The following is a 19,242-nucleotide window of genomic DNA, read 5'->3' on the forward strand; positions in this document are numbered from 1 at the left end:
CATGCAGTTGTTGAAGTTGTGATTTAATTCGGTGATAGGATGCTCATGCATGTGAGATTTTAGTTATAGATCCGTCAAAACAATTTTGATTACTTGCCCTAGTTTGTGTACCATTTTTACTAGACCAAAAAAAAAAAGAGGGTAAAAATAACAGCGTAATTGTTTTTATTATTATTAATATAAATATTCGGGTTAATTTATATATATTTCAATTAATTTTATAAATTTTAAAATTAATAATTATATAATTCTTTAGAATTCATTATATTAGCAAGTATCTTTTTATTTAGTTGCAGAGGAGGAGGATAGATATCAGTTTTTAGATGGTTTTTTTTTTGTTTTTTAAGATTCCTGGCCGTCTCCCTCTTGAACGGCTTTTCAGTGTGAATTTTTTTTTAGATTATGTTGTTCTTAATAATGCTTTCTCAAAATTATTTTCTTGATACGTGCTATTTAAGTAAAAATGAAACTACTTCTTAACAGTGAAATCCGAAAAGAATCTTGATAAAGGGTTCAAAATTATTCCGACAAGGTGGGAAAGTTGTGGTTCCTCCATAAAATAACACGATATAAAAGTGATGTAGAAATTATTTTTTAAGATGTTTTTTAATTTAAAAATTTTATTACATTAATTTATTTTAAAATAATATTTTTTTATATAAATCTATCTAAATAACAAATAAAAAAATTAAATTTACGTTAAACCTCAGTTCCATATTATAAATTGATTATCAACTTTTTTTATTAAAAGACGTGTCTCGTATTATATTTTGAAAATATTTTTAAAAAGTTTTTTTGTTTTTATTTTAAATTAATATATATTAATATTTTTAAATAATTTTGATATATTAATATTAAAAATAATTTTTTAAAAATAAAAAATATTATTTTAATATATTTTAAAATAAAAAACATTTTAAAAAGGAATATACCTTACCGAGTTGTAGCTGGCCACAAAACGAAGGGCTATTTGGTAACTAACAATTCTTATGCCTTTTATAAATGATGGATACTTCACACTTGCAAACAGAGAATTGGCACCAGAGAGAGAGAGAGCCTTGTTATTTTTTGACAGAGATCGAAGATGCCTGCCTTGATCATTTCCACAAACGTCAGCCTTGATGGAGTTGACACCTCCTCCATCCTCTCCGAAGCCACCTCTGAGGTTGCCAAGCTTATCGGCAAGCCAGCCAATGTAAGTTTTGTTTTCATTTTCGTTCTTGGGGTCTTCTTCAGTTCTTTAATTTTAAGTTTGTGTTTTTACTCTTAATAATCCACTTTGAGGGTTTTTGTGTATGATCTGACCTAAAAGCTTATGATTCCCTTGTAAATATTACATGCATATCCTTTTGGATTTTTCAATTATAATAATACTAAACTGTTGCGGGTTATCGATTTTTCTTTCTTTCTTTCCTTTGTGTCTGGCAGATGCTGTATGGTAGGTGTGCTAGTTGTTTATTATTTGGTCAAATGAAACAAATATCTGTCTTTTTTTCTCAAAAGCTATGGTGTTTGTTTATTCTGGTTATTTTTATTTATTTATTATTTTCAATTTTGAAAAATCTTAATTTGTGACCACATAAAGAATTATTGGATGTCAGATGAGATCAGGCTTGATTTCTTGGTGGGGTCTTAGAAGTTTGGTTTCCTTATGTTCTGCAGCCACTTGATGAAGCATCCACAACACTAGGTTCTGGATAATTTAATTCTGATCTGAGTTTTGATTTAGCTTACAATGGCCTGTACTGAGCCTATTTTTAGAAAATTGAGATGGGTTCTGATGGATTACTATGTGTGTTTTTACTCGTTTATCAATAAACTAGACAAGAATATGTTCTTTAGACATCAACTTCCAACCCCTATTTTGTGCTTGTTACCGGTTCTTACAATTGGTAGTGTGAAAAAAGTGATCTTGATCATACTCTTTATAAGTTTTTCTTGCCCAGCTGTTCGTTTGATGTATTTTGGCTATGGAATGTGCCTTTCTTAAGTATTTAATGTTTGTTGCCATGCAGTATGTGATGATTGTATTGAAGGGATCGATACCCATTTCATTAGGAGGAACTCAGGAGCCAGCAGCTTTTGGTGAGCTGGTATCCATTGGTGGCCTTGGCCCTGATGTAAACAAGAATCTGAGCTTTGCAATTGCATCAATTCTGGAGAAAAAGTTGTCAGTACCCAAGTCACGGCTCTTCCTTAAATTCTATGACTCTCAGGCAAGCCATCTCAACTTTTAATTGTCACCAAGAACATAGATTATTGCGGTGCACATTTTTCTTCGCATTGCATTCTTTCTGTTGTTTGGCCGGCCGGTCATAGCCAAGAATATGCCCGATTTTAGCTTGCTTCATATCAGCATTAATTCCTGTAAAAAAAACAGTTTTTTTTTCCTGAATGCAATCATAGTTATTAAATTAAATTTTCCTTGGGAGTCAACCTCCACATATTTCTCAGATTATGTCCTCATAAAAAGTCATTTTGCAGCCGCTATCAATGATACTGATGTTTGCTTTCTTTTGCAGGGTTCCCACTTTGGATGGAATGGTTCCACCTTCTAAATCCAGCTTCTTTCTTTGTTGCCCTCGAACTTAACGTTGGAGATTCAATAAGTTATGCGCCTTTGGTGTTCTGCTATTGCATAAACATTGCCTTGTTGAGTTATATAGATATCCATTTAGGCATATGCATGTATGTATGTAGAATGTGAATGCTGTTGTGTCCTTCTATGAGGAAACACTACGTTTGCTTGGCATTTAATCAACTGTATTGTATTGTGGTGCTGGCACATGATTTGGGAGTGAATATCTATGGTTCTTGAGCCATTATCAGCCTATGAGCAATGTTCTAATTAGACGTGCTCTAGGCTTGCTTTATGAGATGGTATCTCCCTTATTTTAGCAAATTAGCCAAAACAGACCTTTCTTTTACCAGTGTTTAAACTTTAAAGGGTGTGTGGTGTTTTTTATTTGATTTTTTTTTCCATTTCTAAGTATTTCAGGTGAACTTATTAACGAAATAACAAATTTAGGTTCACGAAATGTTCTTTGAATGCAAAATCCAGAACCTTAAAATGTCCAAATTATATCACGGCTTTCTTCTTTTAGTATCTGTTTTTCAAGAGACTGGGACTTAAAAGATTGATTCATATGCCATGTTAAAATCAGCAAGAAGGAATTCCTTGTTTTCTTTTTTGGTTATTTATTTATTTATTTATTGTAGAGCTTGTTAGGATTTTAATGGTTTAAGTTGGGTTGAAACAGTATCACATAATTAAATTAAAGTGTTGAGGCAAAGATTTAAGTTGAAAAACAAAACTCCCGGCAAATTTAAGGGAAAGACAATAAACAAGAATCGAAGGATTTTTAATGGATAATACAACACTGACTCTCTTTTATTGTTAATTAAGAGAAACAAAAGGTCTCTAGAGAGCTTCCTCGCTTATTAAGCCAAAAAAAAAAAAAAAAAAAACCCAGCTAAACACACTAACTTTGCTACCTTCTCAGCATCCATTTTTGACATGGCTACTCCTCCACTTTCAGCGTTTTCAATTGTGCATGCAGCCATCTCTGACACTTTCATGTTCAGATTTTCCAACCACATGCTTTGCAAAAGACAGAAGAAGGTTGTTTTCCATGTTTCTCTTCTCCAAGTAATTGACTTTCCAAGTACGAAATGTGAGTTTATAGCCAACATTCTCCCACTTAAACTCACTTTTCACATCTTTTTTCTTTCCAATTATTTCCAGCTACATGCCTCTGACGCTAAATTGTCGTGTGAATCTTTGCATATCGATCCACACTGTTCTCTTCCACTACTTCTCGGGAAAAGTTGTAGTGCACTCCTATATGTGATTTGTCTTTGAATGTAAGGAAAGATTACTTGCAGTATACAAGGCACTCTAATTATCAAAATTCACAAAAATCTCTTTTATGTATATGTGCTCGAGTTCTTCATTAGCCTTTTAATCCAAAATCTTTTTTATCTATTTATGTTCGAGTTCTTCCATTGCCTTTTAATCCAAACTACTTTCTTGCAAACTTGTGTAGCTGTTATATATTCAATTTATGTTGTAGATAAAGTCATAATAGTTTGTAACTTTGATTTTTAGTTTAGATGACTATAGTGTTGAGAACAAATACGGTTTAGTAAAATAAAACGTTTCATTTTATAATATCTAAATTAAAATATTATTGATAAATAAATAATAATTACATTAAAAAATTAGTAACTGAAAGGTTATTTTGGTTTTCTTATCTGGGTTTGACAGATTAACTCGAGTTGACTCTGATTATTATTTTTATTCTTTTTTTATTTGATTTTATTTTTAATTTAATCCTTTAATATTGAATTAATCGGTAATTGAGTTTCATAATTAAATTAATTTTTATTTGTTTTTATGAGATTACTACAATCTTATAATCCGGATCGCAGATTAAACCAGTTGACTTGGGATTTTTTTAGTTGATTTTTATTTTTAATTTTATTTTTTAATATTAGATTAACTAAGAATTAAACTTTATAATTTTAACGGAATGAATACAGATTAATCATTTCACTATTTTATAGTAGTATTTTCTTTCTATACCATACTTTTTGTTTACATTATCAGTTGTGTTTTTAAATATTTTTAAATATTTTTTAAATTTTTAATTATTTTAATGTGTTTATATTAAAAATAGATTTTAAAATATAAAAAAAATATATAATATTTTTATATATTTCTAAATATAAAATATTTTAAAAAATAATATATCCAGTGAAGGCAGCTGAGCTGAGCTGAAGTGTATATATGTAGGCTAGTAGCAAACAGAACAAGTGTGTTATCAACAGAGAAAATGCCTTGCTTGAACATTTCAACCAACGTTAATCTCGATGGCGTCAACACATCCGCCATCCTCTCTGAAGCCTCTTCTCAAGTGGCCAAAATCATCGGCAAACCTGAGTCCGTAAGATTTTCTTTTTCCATTTGCCTCGGATTCTTGTAAATACATGCTAGTTTTTGGACTTGATTGTTGAAATATGGATAAAATGTTGAAATGTTGCAGGCTATTAAAATTATTTGTGGGTTCCTTGGTGCATATAGAAAGATTTTGAACTATTTAAACAATTAGCCTGCTACAAGTTTTATAGTGGGTTTTTAGGGTTTGATTAATGTGTGTTCTAGCTGGTATTAAAATTGTTTTAGCTTGTTAGTACTAATAATTGTAAATAGTTTTTGTAATGATGGAGGGGGAATGGAGGTAAGTTTCTTGGTTACTGTGAAGTGTATTTGTATGCTCATTTTCAAGGTGACAAGGATAGAGTAATAACTGTAAATAGTTTCTATCAACTACATCGGAAAGAATTTCTGGATACTTGAGTTCATGATGTGGTATGGTTCTAGAATCGTTTGATATGATTGGGCTGTTTATCATTTGATTTTGAACTGGATAAGTTTAGGTTTTTCTATCTAGTTGTGCTTGTGTTCACAATGGACTGTACAATGGGTTTTTTCTTTTTAATTCCTGGGAGGTGTCTCTTTTAAAGAGTTCCCTCGGAAACTATGATGGTCAAAGTGTGATTTGGTTGCAGTGTCTTGTGTAGCTTTTAATACAGTTGATTCTAGTATCACTTATTTGGCCATGAAAGAAGAAATGGATTTTATCTCTGTTTGCTTGTTCTTTGCTAGTTTATCTCTATAGTGGACGGGAATTGTGTTTTGTACACCTACACCTGCAAACCTCCTTGTTTCAATGTTTTGTGCTTTTATGTCTGTTATTTTTCAAATTTTTACAACCTAGAAGGAAGTTGCATATTTGCATTGATTGATACCACAGTTTGCTCATAATATGCATTGATCGATACCATATTTTGCTCACTGGATGTGTCTGATAACTATTTTATGTGTGTGATTGTGCAGTATGTGATGATTGTGTTGAAGGGCTCAGTACCAATTGCATTTGGAGGAACTGAGCAGCCAGCAGCTTATGGTGAGTTGGTATCTGTTGGCGGCCTTAGCGGTGATGTGAACAAGAAACTGAGTTCTGCAATTGCTACCATTCTTGAGTCGAAGCTGTCGGTGCCCAAGTCACGGTTCTTCCTCAAATTTTTTGATTCCAAGGCAAGCCATCTCAACATTTAATTTTCAAGAAGATAGATCATTTCCATGCACACATTTCTTCTCATTGCATTCTTCCTGTTTGTTTAGGCCCATCAAAGCCAAGAATATGCACAGTGTTTGCATGCTTTACACCAGCAGTAGATCATGTAAATAAACACTTACTGTTTTTAAACTGTGAGCATTGTTATTGAATTCCTGGAGGATTCAACTTATTCTCAGGTTATGTTCATATTGGCTGCCATTTTATGGTTTTTTCTGCCACTAATAATGCTTTGATGCTTGCTGTATTTTGCAGGGATCCCACTTTGGATGGAATGGTTCCACCTTCTAAATCCAGCTTTTCACCTGAGTTGCTCTCAGACTTGACACCATGCGTTCAGACAGATGTGTCTGTGGTGTTTTACTATTGTAGAAACTTGATTAAGTAGAATATTTCTGTTTTTGTCTAGGCTTATGATATCTAGAACATGAAAGCTTTTAAACTGTGCCTCTTTTATGGGAAAACAATATGTTTGCGTGAAATCTTAGTCTAAATAATCGTTTAATCATCAATGAATGTTCTTTGACATGCTCAGCATTGCTTTATTAGACTTTGCATCTCCACGATCTTAAACTGGTTATGGATTCTTGTTCAGGCAGTTTAAAATGATAATACGTGAATCAAAAAACTGTAATTCAAAGTGCCTTGGCACCCGCTTGTTTACATGCATCCTTTCTGTTTGTATGATGCTCATCCTTTCTACAATTCCGAACAACTATTTCTGTTGGTCTCTCTACAATCCCATCTTCCAGATGGTAAAGACTTCTCAATGGAGCTAGAGGAGTTAGCATTGTAAGCCTAAGGTAATGGTCTGAGCATATTCTAAACCAAATTGCTAGGGGCTTATTGCATGATTTAGCCTAATATTGGTTTTCTAACTGCATGCACCTTTCGAACATGAGAGTGTTCTCTAATGATCCTATTGATGTTGAGCTACATGAGTTTGGTTTGGTAATGTAGATGGATGAATGAAGTTCTTGATGTTGTTTACTATCAGCCTATGAATCAACTTTGAGTGTGAATTTGCCTTTTTTCATTGCATGGGAAATAAGTCTATCATGTGATTTTAAAATTCAAAACGTGATCTTTTTATATTATCCAATCATGCATATATTAAAGTTATGTAGAAGAAGTTGTGATTGTTTTATATTTTAGGCCTTCCATGTATTTGTTTGTTTTTAATAAGTGAAAAATGTGTGCTAAGTATTATTTATCTAGTTTTATGTAAAAATCATTTATTCTAAATGCAATTATGTCATTTTAGTATATCTTTAGATTTAGAAGATTGTTCCAAGTATATAATGAATATTCAAACCATATATTATTAGGCATCTTTTGAAGTATTTGAATTGAAAAGTTTTTTATTTGCCCTTTTTGACACCCTATGTAGTTCTACATCTCCTTGCGAGTGGTACTTTTATTTCATAACTCTGTATTTCTAAATTGGTGAGTAAATTTGTATCTTTATTTCAATGATTTTGCATTTTAGAGTGGCGAGCATGAACTATTCTTGTTTGTTTCTATTCTATGTTCTTGCCATCTTTGTATCACATTTCTTCTCTTGTTTTAAGCTGTTAGATATAATAAAACAAAAAATATTAGAAAATATGTTCAATGACTTGTAATCCGATTAACTAAAAGCAGACGAACGGTAAGATCACATTAACAAAAAAACTAAAAGGGATGGAAAGCACCGTACTTCTCCTCCTTAATTTTTCATGGGAGATGTGGCTTATCCTTCTGAACTCACATTTATTAACCTCTGCCTTTACTAAACCAAAAGAACATGACAGGGATGAGGGAGGCGACTAGACTGAAGAAAGAGAAGCGAGGCCACACAAAAAAAAAAGAAAAAAAAAAAGAGGTTGCATAAGGAAGTCCATAAAAATCAAGGGTGATTTTTTTTGTTTTCTGGCCTTTTCAAATTAGGGTTTCAAATTTAATTTTGTTTTGTTTTAATGATTTTGAATTTTAATTTTGGAATTTGAGTGTGGGGAGAAAATTAGGAATTAAAAATTCTGGGCCTGTTTTGATTTACTTTTTACTTATTATTGTTTAAATATTTCGCTTGTGTTTTTTTCCTTTTCTTTTTACATCTGAACTCTCGTCTATTCATACCTCTGGCTTTTCTAAACCAAAAGGACAAAAGAGAGGAATTTTATAAACCAAAAGATAAAAGAGAGGAATGAAATTTCAGTTAGTTGCGGTTATTTTTTAAATATTTTTCATGTTAAAATATATTAAAATAATATTTTTTTATTTTTTTAAAATTATTTTTAAGATCAGCGCATCAAAACATATAAAAAAATTAAATTAAAAAAAATAGGTTGACCCACATTTTCAAACGCTCCTGAAAAAAGTGATCAAACTAAAAAAAAAAAAGCAAGGCCACACCAAAGAAGAAGAGGTTGCAGACGGAAGGCCATAAAAATCAGTGGTGATTTTTTATTTTTTCCCTTTCAAATTAGGGTTCAAATTGAATTGTTGTTTTGTTTTAATGATTTGAATTTTGATTTTGAAATTCAGGTTTTCTGAGAGAGAGCATGTGTAAAGTTTTAGCGACTTTGACTAAATTAGACGTTGTTATCTATTTTTTTACCCCACAAAAAAATAAAAAAATCCAAAAAAATAAAAGAGTACACATGAAGAAAGCTTAAAAAACTACTCAAATTGGTGGTGAAGGACCAAAATGACAAGTAAAAAGTTAGGAGACCAAAATGTACTCAATTGATAAAATTAGCAACCCAATCTTTATTGACAAAAGATCTCATTGGTAAAAATATTTTTATTTGGATGTTTAAGGACTCAATTGGAATTTTGGAAGGTTTAATTAAATTTATTGAGGACTTAATCGCAAGGAAAATCAACTTTTAGAGTCAATTTGGATGTTAATTGAAACAAATAAAAGTTTGGGGACTGAAATTGAACTTTGAAAAGTTTAATTGGTCAAATCAGGGGCTTAATTGCATAACAATTAAAGTCTGATAGGCAATTAGGGACTTAATTGAATAATTTATAAACCAATGGCCAACTTGCAAAAGACACGCGACTTCGAGGATTGAAATCAGTGAAATCAATGGTCAAATTGAAAAAAATTAAAAGTTTGGTGATCATCTAAGGGTCCAATTGAACAAATCAGATACTGAATATCGACTTGTAAAAGACACTTAAATTTGTTGGGTTCACACTTAAATGTTCTTCGTGTTCTTTATTTTTTCATGTTTGATCCATTTTGTTTAAAAGATTTTGAGTTTTCATGTTTTTGTTATGTTTAATCTGTTTTGGTTTTAGGTCTTTGTTTTGAGTCTTTGTTTTGGTTTGTTTTCGGGTCAATCTAGTCAGGTCAAAACCAAGCCAGTCCTTAAGCCTTGTTTGGTTTGCTGTCATTTTTGTTAAGGTTTATTTGGTTTAAGGGTGTATTTGGCAAACATCTTTAAAGGTTGTTTTGGGTAGCTTTCATTTCAAGAAAAAATGTTTTTTTTTTGCCAAATACGGTCTTACAAAAATACAAAAAAATAATAAAAAATAATGTCTTTCTGCGTGTTGCATACAACTAAGTCTCTTAAAAAAAATACAAAATCATATCTCGTAAAATAAAATATATTGTATGTTTTATTTTTTTAGTATACATTTTAGATTTAAAAATCAGTTTATTGAATCTACGAGAATTTGACCAATATTCCAATAATAACTAAAATTTTAATCCATGAGAATTAGTAGTTAATATTCTTGTATAAATGTTGGACCCACAAATAAGGCTGGTATTTAAATATCAAAAGTTAACAAAAAAATCTCAGAGTTATTGTAAATATTCATCAATTTTAATTGAGAGTATTTTTCACCGCAATATACGAATTACAGAAAAAAAATTTTATAAAAATTTATTTGGGTATACAAGTTCATAATAAATTCTTAATGCCGGATTTATTCATACAAATAAATCTCAATCCTAAGTCATAGATAAATTACTAGTTAGAAACCCATCAAAACCTTTAAACCACATTCAAACCATGCAATGTAGTTTATTTCAAGTAGGGTGCGTTAGAAGTATTAATACATTCTCTAGCTACAATCAATCCCTTATCCTTTAAATTTCTAATAAGACTAGTAAACTCAAGTTTTCTAAAACCAAACAACTTAGGTTACGACTTCCAACGACTCTCCCCCATGCAACATTAGGAATTACAAATTCTAGGTAAGGATAATGTAAGCCTGATAATTTTATAAATATCTTGTTTGAATTTTGTGATTTATATGAATTTTTGAGTTTTTTTTTTGGTTGTCATAGCATCGATGACAATCCTATCTCTCATCGAGAGGGTTGATTCCTCTGCCTAGAGAAAAAAAGTTGGGAAAGCTCAAGCTGTTGCGTGTGCCATTGAAGATAAGAAGAGAAGGTGGGTTGGGAGTGATGAGAGGTTCTGTTTGTTTTTGCATTTTAAAAATATTTTTGAACAAATTTAAGTGTTTTATATTTTTTTTCTTTACTTCAAATTAATATTTTTTAGTGTTTTTAGATCATTTTGATGCATTGATGTTAAAAATAATTTTTAAAAAATAAAAAAAATATTATTTTGATATATTTCTGAGTAAAAAATACTTTAAAAAGCAATTATAACCACACAAAGATGGTAGAGTAGTTTTTGTCCATTGCCGAAAGAACCCACAAGAAAAGAGTGAACGTGGCTGTGTTTTGGGTTTTGGATCGTGGGTTTTCATGGTAGAGATGAAGGTCGGTTCAGGTTCAAAAGGTGCAAACAACACTACGCAGGAGAAATCTAACAAGGTGTTGCTGCTTGGACTCTCCATTTTTCTTTTTCTTTTTTTCTATTTTATTGGTGGTATTTTTTAATCAACCATAAACCATTATGACCCCAAGTTCCCCGTAATACCCGGGTCAAGTTAGACCTAAATCCAAGCCCATTGGGCTTCCCTAATATAACCCATCCTTCCAGCAGAAAGAGCCCGGAAACTAAGCACATACCAAGAAAGCTGACATGTCAGCTTCTTATTAGTGAATTGACTTTAGGAAGGAAGGTCTTAGGTCCGTGTCACCGTAATAAAGAAGGAAAGCAAGCAATCACCGTAAAATAAAATAAAATATCTAACTCCCTTTCTTTTCTCTATCCGTTAAATTACACCTCTCTAAATTTAAGCCTATTTCACCTCCCTAAATTCCCTTTCAATCTCCCTCTTCCCCCTCCCCAAAATAAAAAAACAAATCTACACAATGTCATCCCAGTCTCCGCCAGTCCTCCCGATCACAAACCAGCAACAACCACCCGCCGCTGCCGCCTCCCAACCACCTCTCCCTCCACACGCCCTCCGCGCATTCCTCAACAACATTACCGAATCCGTCCGCAACGGTTTCGCCCAACGCCGCCCCTTTTCCGAACTAATCGACCGATCCGCTTTCTCTAAACCTGAATCCATATCCGAAGCCACAACTCGCATCCGTAAAAACTACTCCTACTTCCGCATCAACTATCTTACCGCTATTTCCGTAATCCTTGCATTTTCCCTCCTTTCTCACCCCTTCTCTCTCCTCCTCCTCCTCGGCCTGCTCTGTTCTTGGCTTTTCTTATATCTCTTCCGCGCTTCGGATCAGCCTTTGGTCCTCTTCGGCCGGACTTATAGTGACCGTGAAACGCTCGGGATTCTGATTGCATTGAGTGTTTTCGTGGTTTTTCTAACTAGTGTCGGATCTGTGATAATATCGGCGCTTTTGGTCGGTGTTGGGATCGTTTGTGCTCATGGTGCTTTTCGTGTTCCTGAGGATCTTTTCTTGGATGACGTTCCAGAAAATGCAAACACTGGCTTCTTGTCTTCCTTCCTCGGCAGCGCTGCCTCCAATGTTGTTTCCTCTGCGGCGCCTCTTGTGGCAGCCGCCCGTGTTTGAGGATTGGTTAAATTGATAGATGAAATAAATACAGAATTTATATGAATAATGGTTAAAATTGTCTTCTTTTTTTTTTCTTTTGGATTTTGTAATTGTGGAAACGGATCTATAAATTCTTTCCTTCTTTCATTTTTTTAGGATGCAATTCATATGATTGGGCTGTAATTAGTTTGATTTGAAGATTACTGAATTTGCATCTTGTCTATAAGTGATTGGATGGTTCATATTTGATGTACGTTGTAGACAGATGCATGGGATCTTCCTGGTCATGCACGGCTAGGAGATAGTTGTGATCTCACCGGCAGAGTCCAATGGCTGGCATTGCTGATGAACTTTCTAGATAGTCTAATTGGAATTGGTCAATCAAATATTCAGGATTTGGGGAAATTGCATTAAGTGCTGTAGTAGTCCTGCAATTCAGGGCATACTTAGATACGGTGGTCTCCTTTGGATTCGTTGCTCGCTAACCTGCACCTGCTATTCTCTATTTGGCATTCGCTTAGATACAAATAATTGTAGGCTTAAATGGATCAATTCTATGTTAAACTTGTGTTTTTGTCAATCTTAGGATGGGGTCTAAAAGCTTTCTATGCATGATGTTTTTCAGCTATAGTTTTTGCCATTGTGATCTTCTAAATACACTACTTTCCCCTATCCTTTTTTGAGATCAATGTAACGGAACTTGCGTCATGTTGATAGGATAATCTGAAACAGGCTATTTGCTGCTTGCCATCTGATTTATTGCTGTCTTGGAAGTGTGTTCTTCTGATTTTGCTGTGCTTTATTTACTCTAGTTTGCAGGTTTGCTTGCTTGTTGATTGAGCTCCAGCTATATGCAATGGCCAGGTTGATTGATCTGACCATACATTACCTAATTTAGTGGGTATTACGATCCAGGTTTGAGCCCGGGGTATCTATGTGGTCTATGTATGTGTAGCAGCTTCACAGTGGGATTGGTGGGTATATTAAACTTACAACTAGTCAATATTGACTTAAAAGCTAACATCCTTTCCATGGATTCTTAAAGAATAGCACTGCTCCTTATTTTTGCAAGCATGCAACCTGTCTTCTTAGGCTTCAATGGATCCATATTGTGTGAACCACTAGCTATAATTTTTGCCAATGAGGGATGGGTTTTGCAGACTTGTTGTATGATGATGTTTGCTTGTTCCTTTTGCTTCATTAAAAACCTTTTGCTTCGTTAATAGCCTCCATGTTGTCGAATGAAGTTACTGAGGAGAACGGATGACAAAAATTCTCGTAAACTCACTGCAAGCTCATTTGAGCACGATCTGAATTGCATGGGGCTTTTCTTTTCAGTGTGGTGATTGTGACTATGCCTTGTATAACCAGTTTTAATTGAGATACGTATAACCAGTTTTTTTGGTGGAGAAGTGGTCCCGCAAGATGATCTTGATCCTGATCGATCCTTCTTTTCTCTATTAGTCACCCTGCTCTTTTGTTACAGTTGAATGTATCTATTTTGCTGTGCTCAAGAAGCCTGCTGTCTGCATGCAGGTGATGCAGCAAGTTTTTTTTTTTTTGTTGAGAAAGCATGCTTGCATGATTGTTCGTTTCATTTTGATTTTCTGAAGTTTAAAAAGGGTTATTGCTGTTGGTTTTTGCTTCAGCATTGTAATTGAAACCTAGCAAATCTCAAGTTGGATTCCTGGGTCTGCAAGTCAGAGACCCATATCTCATGCTCCTTGCTAAACCCATAACTCTCAAGTCTGCAGTCACATGGAGGAAGATGCCCTGCACCTACTATGGTTCATGGCTCTATTCTCAACGATTAAATTCAGTTCTCCTTTGCCGCTTGGAAAGTGGTGGTGGAGTTTAAGTCTCATCTCAGTGGGCTTTTATGCCAGGCTTAAATTTTGAAATGTGACGGTACAACTATTGATTCAAGAATTAACAAGGTTTTCATTCACGGGAAGTGCAGTGTGGCTTGTGGCCGCGGATTTATATATTTTTCTAAAGCTGAAAATGCATTTTTATAACAAGTAATCAATTATTTAGTCCAAAAATATCCATCAATGAAATCAAGAGGCCTAGACTTTGGAGCGATGCCCCCAGGTTAGGTGATAACAAAGAGCAAACCTGTCTGTTGATCGCTTGAGCAATGAGTCCAGACTCCAGAGGGCCGCATGCAGACAAAAGCTTGAGTTTCATGATTTTAACCTAGCAAAAAGGACACATAAAACTAAGTGTTCTCATGATTTACAAATAATTAAGGTAGTTGGAAATGAATTAAAGAATTTTTTTAAAAGTATTTTTTTTGTTTGGAAATATATTAAAATAATATTTTTTATTTTTTAAAATTTATTTTTATTATTATCATCTAAAAACAATCTAAAAATACTAAAATAAATTAATCTTAAACTAAAAAAAACTAGAATTTTTTTAAAATATAGTTAAAAGCAGGAGAAAACTAGCAGCAATGCCAAAGGGGGCTAACTCTACCAAAAATTGCCTCGAGGCCAGATGCTAGTTTACAGTGGCAAATTTGTGATTTTGACCAAGAGTAAAGCATGTTGTTATGTCCCCCTGGACCAAGAAATGTAGCCGTTGTAAGTGAAGGGTCCCGGTCAGGGAAGAAGACTGGTTCAGCTTATGAAACATATTGTATACAATACGAGGAAAACTAGCCGTTAGAAGCAGGAGAAACTAACGCCAAAACAGTGAAGGACCTTAACTCTGCCTGCTTTTGTATCTCCCTTATCTCCTCCCTCACATTGCTCCCTAACAGACCAAACTTTCCCCTCATTGTTCAGGAGAGGAGAGCACGGACATTCTTAGAAACTCTCTTCAGTTCTTTCAACTTTTTTTTTTTGTTTCTTGAACTTGTTCATGGAAAATACTTGTCACTTCCGCGACAAGTACTTCTTTTACACACACTTGTGCTTGTTTCTACTGGTTTTTTTGCCCCAATTTGCTTCAAGCCAAAAATGGGATGGTGTAATGGTCACCCGAGCAGATTATCAAGCTCTTCGAGCTATAAGGAATGAACTAATCGACTTCAAAGGGTTTTTACGAAGCTGGAATGGTAGTGGATATGGAGCTTGCTCTGGTCGGTGGGCAGGAATCAAATGTGTCAAAGGACAAGTTATTGCTATCCAGCTTCCTTGGAAAGGACTAGGTGGCAGAATCTCTGAGAAGATTGGCCAGCTTCAAGCACTCAGAAAGATTAGTTTGCATGATAATGTACTTGGTGGTACTGTCCCTAGGTCTCTTGGTTTGCTTCACAATCTTAGAGGGGTTTACCTCTTCAACAACCGACTTTCGGGTTCTATCCCTCCTTCCATTGGTAACTGTCCTGTTCTCCAGACTCTTGATGTAAGTAACAATTCTCTCACTGGCACAATTCCTCCTAGTCTTGCGAATTCTACAAGGTTATATAGACTTAATCTGAGCTTTAATTCATTAATGGGGTCGATCCCAGTTAGTCTTACTCAGTCCCCTTCTCTCATCGTTCTTGCTCTCCAACACAACCACCTCTCTGGGTCAATCCCGGATACTTGGGGGAGAGAAGGAAACTATTCTTATCACCTTCAGTTCTTGATCCTTGATCATAACCTCATTTCTGGAACTATTCCTGTTAGTCTTAACAAGTTGGCTTTACTTCAAGAGATTTCTCTTAGTCATAATCAGCTTTCCGGGGCCATACCCAATGAAATGGGGAGTCTCTCAAGGCTTCAAAAGCTTGATTTTTCGAACAATGCTTTCAATGGAAGCATTCCATCTAGCTTCTCCAATCTTACCTCTTTAGCCTCACTGAATCTAGAGGGAAACCGTCTCGACAATCAGATCCCAGATGGTTTTGATAGATTACACAACCTCACAGTTCTAAACCTGAAAAATAATCAGTTCATAGGCCCCATCCCAGCTTCTATTGGAAACATTTCCAGTATCAATCAGCTTGATTTAGCCCAAAATAATTTTAGTGGAGAAATTCCAGCTTCTCTTGTTCGCCTAGCCACTCTCACTTACTTCAATGTTTCTTATAACAATCTTTCTGGTTCTGTTCCCTCATCCCTTGCTAAGAAGTTCAATTCAAGCTCTTTTGTGGGAAATCTTCAGCTATGTGGCTACAGCATTTCAACCCCATGTCTTTCACCCCCACCTGTAGTTCTTCCAACTCCAACAAAAGAAGAACCAAAACGTCATCGCCGAAAATTTAGCACTAAAGACATTATTCTCATAGCAGCTGGTGTCCTCTTAGTTGTGCTGCTTCTTCTCTGCTTCATTCTGCTATGTTGTTTGATGAAGAAAAGGTCTGCTTCAAAAGGAAAGCATGGTAAAACTAGTATGCGGGGGCTCCCAGGGAAAAGTGAGAAGACAGGTGCTGTGGCAGGTCCTGAAGTTGAATCTGGAGGTGAAATGGGTGGGAAATTAGTCCACTTTGATGGGCAATTTGTGTTTACAGCAGATGATTTGTTGTGTGCAACTGCGGAGATAATGGGGAAGAGTAGTTATGGAACAGCTTACAAGGCAACATTAGAGGATGGCAAACAAGTTGCAGTGAAAAGGTTGAGGGAGAAGACTACAAAGGGGCAGATGGAGTTTGAAACAGAGGCTGCTGCTCTCGGTAAGATTCGGCACCCGAATCTCTTGGCACTGAGGGCCTATTATTTGGGTCCCAAAGGAGAGAAGCTTCTTGTTTTTGACTATATGCCCATAGGGAGTCTTGCATCCTACCTCCATGGTAAGTTGATTCCACCAAATTCTATCAGTGCATACATATACCAAATTCTGTCTGCTCGTAATTATTCATTTCTAATAGCTTGCTTTCATAAACTCTGAATAACCAAAACAGATTCTTGATGATAGCATTGAACTTGTATTGCATAGTTTTGGTGTAAAAAGATGAATTTTGAGTAAGAACTATCTTTTATGCTTTGATGGATTGATGACCATTGATTGCAAGGAATTAAAGATCAAGGATGAAATGAAAAATTTAATAGCTGGAAATTTTAAGTCACATGAGACTCCACCCTGAAGGTGTTAAAAACATTTGCAATAAATTCTAATTAACAAGTTTGAAGCTAGCATTGGAAGCTTATTGAATGAAAAAGAAATTTTGATCCTGTTCAGGCTCATAATCATTCATAACTGTGTGCTTCCTTGAATATCCCAAAAGAAGAGAGAGTTAATGACGATTGTGTTCTACATAAATAGTTGGACATAGAAAGATAAAACTTTGAGTGATGAATTTGATATTGTTCTGTTTCTGCTTTTTGATAATTTTGAGTAACAACTGCCTAGTCAAGCTATGCAAATTCCTAAACATCGAGAGCAATTATGGTTTAAAATCATTTGTTTGCAGCTCGTGGGCCTGAAATCGCTGTCGATTGGCCAACAAGGATGAACATAGCCATTGGTGTTGCGCGTGGACTAAACCATCTCCACACCCAGCAGGAGATCATTCATGGGAATCTCACATCAAGCAACATATTACTCGACGAGCAAACTAATGCTCACATTGCGGACTTTGGCCTCTCCAGGCTCATGACTACTGCTGCCAACACCAACGTGATTTCCACTGTTGGAACACTTGGCTATCGTGCACCAGAGCTCTCAAAACTCAAGAATGCCAACACAAAGACTGATGTCTACAGCCTTGGAGTGATCATTTTGGAGCTTCTGACCGGGAAATCACCAGGTGAACCAATGAATGGCATGGATTTGCCCCAATGGGTTGCATCCATTGTGAAGGAGGAGTGGACTAATGAAATCTTTGATTTAGAGCTCGTGAGGGATTCACAAACTATAGGTGATGAGTTACTTAACACATTGAAATTAGCTCTGCATTGTGTTGATCCCACACCAACTGCTCGTCCTGAAGCCGAAGAAGTTGTTCAGCAACTTGAGGAGATTAAGCCAGAGCTAGCTGCTGCTCCTGCTGATGATGGAGGCAAAGTACCAACGACTGAGTAGAGAGTGTCGTATATTTTTTGTATGTGCTAGAAATAATGTTTTGTTTCTTTTTTTTGGTTGGTTTACAAGGTTTATCATAGGAGGGTAGTTCTCAAATTCTTTAACAGTTCTCAAATTCTTTAATTCTTATATTCTTGGTTACCATAAGTAAATACAAGTTAGTGAGTTCTGTTGGAAATATGTATTCTTTTTTCTTGCGATAATAATAATGTATTCTTTTAATTCATTATTCTGTAGGTAAACAGAAGAAATCTCAAATAAGCAAACTTATCACATTTCACAAGCTGTGTTCAAGTAAGCTGATAGGGAATTTCACTCTATAAAAGAAGTATACATGCAATTTAAGTATCCTTTATCTTACTTGATAAAAAGAAAAGAGTCCTTCTCCTTGCGCCCTGTCATAACACTGAGTACCGAAGAAAAACCCTAATGGCTGGAGACCTTGCAAACGGAAGATAAATCAGCAGAAGCAGCAGCAATGAAAAAGCAAAAGGCTAGTTCATAATCAAGAACAACTAGAGATTTAGCAATCTGTTGCATGATCTGTTGGTTTCACTCTACATCGACTTCCAACCGCAAAATCTGCCCGTGGCTTAAAGTTGGTCTCCAAAAGGTCGGTGGTGGACACTAATTTCTACTCCCTATTTTGTTGAGAAATTTATATCAATGTCAGCAACAAAACCACCATCATCATGCTGCATGTCAAATTCCTCCTATTCTCTTTATTACTAGTAGAGATAAAAAAAAAAAGCTTTTTACTATAACTGGTACAAAAGATATATATTTAAACTCCCCATTAGAATTCCTTCCAGATGAAAGGGAATCTGTTTCTATTGCGGCTTCATGCAATGATTTACTATTTTGCCGAGCAAAGCACAGTATTGTATACTTTACACGGATACTCATTATATATGTACGTAATCCCTTCACAATGCAACGGCTTCTTCTCCCTCCAGCTCCTGTCAGGAAAGAAAAAAAAAATACAGATTCGGCTTGCTCTTTTCGGATTCGTTTGTAAGCCAAATTATCAAAGATTAGGCAAGGACAACAATATGAAAGTCAATTTAAGGTAGTGTGTAAAGGATCGTTTATCCGTGGATATATATTGTTCTGAGGCTAGAGAACGGAATGATACTCTTCTGTTCGGTACAGAATGCTATTGTCTTAGCAATGTTGCTGCACATGCCGGGAAGTTGCTTTGGTACAATGGTATTGATGTCGTTTCTTATAATCCCTTTCATAATGATCAAACCATTTTTATTGGAG

At 34.9% G+C, this 19,242-nt stretch overlaps 4 protein-coding genes across 5 annotated transcripts; all 4 read left to right on the plus strand.

Annotated features, from left to right (window-relative positions):
* The first annotated feature begins 1,014 nt into the window (after window positions 1-1,014).
* On the plus strand, window positions 1,015-2,876 carry LOC133689742 (uncharacterized). Its single transcript, XM_062109745.1, has 3 exons — window positions 1,015-1,195; window positions 2,016-2,216; window positions 2,523-2,876. Exons 1-3 carry the CDS (start codon window positions 1,085-1,087, stop codon window positions 2,556-2,558), a joined length of 348 nt encoding a protein of 115 aa, XP_061965729.1. The 5' UTR covers window positions 1,015-1,084; the 3' UTR covers window positions 2,559-2,876.
* Window positions 2,877-4,786: 1,910 nt separating this feature from the next.
* On the plus strand, window positions 4,787-6,652 carry LOC133689741 (uncharacterized). Of its 2 annotated transcripts, XM_062109743.1 has the most exons (4): window positions 4,787-4,946; window positions 5,900-6,100; window positions 6,188-6,246; window positions 6,396-6,652. In XM_062109743.1, the coding sequence occupies exons 1-3, from the start codon at window positions 4,836-4,838 to the stop codon at window positions 6,239-6,241; spliced, it is 366 nt and encodes a 121-aa protein (XP_061965727.1). In that variant the 5' UTR covers window positions 4,787-4,835; the 3' UTR covers window positions 6,242-6,246; window positions 6,396-6,652. The 2 variants fall into 2 exon arrangements, with proteins under 2 accessions (XP_061965727.1, XP_061965728.1); XM_062109744.1 differs by lacking the exon at window positions 6,188-6,246.
* Window positions 6,653-11,250: 4,598 nt separating this feature from the next.
* LOC133688468 (PRA1 family protein B4-like) lies at window positions 11,251-12,168 on the plus strand. The gene has a single exon (XM_062107959.1). The coding sequence runs from the start codon at window positions 11,371-11,373 to the stop codon at window positions 12,037-12,039; it is 669 nt and encodes a 222-aa protein (XP_061963943.1). The 5' UTR covers window positions 11,251-11,370; the 3' UTR covers window positions 12,040-12,168.
* Window positions 12,169-14,666: 2,498 nt separating this feature from the next.
* LOC133688309 (probably inactive leucine-rich repeat receptor-like protein kinase IMK2) lies at window positions 14,667-18,154 on the plus strand. Its single transcript, XM_062107745.1, has 2 exons — window positions 14,667-16,744; window positions 17,366-18,154. Exons 1-2 carry the CDS (start codon window positions 14,890-14,892, stop codon window positions 17,974-17,976), a joined length of 2,466 nt encoding a protein of 821 aa, XP_061963729.1. The 5' UTR covers window positions 14,667-14,889; the 3' UTR covers window positions 17,977-18,154.
* The last annotated feature ends 1,088 nt before the right edge of the window (window positions 18,155-19,242 follow it).

Source organism: Populus nigra, chromosome 3 (genome assembly GCF_951802175.1).
Source record: "Populus nigra chromosome 3, ddPopNigr1.1, whole genome shotgun sequence".
NCBI lineage: Eukaryota > Viridiplantae > Streptophyta > Magnoliopsida > Malpighiales > Salicaceae > Populus > Populus nigra.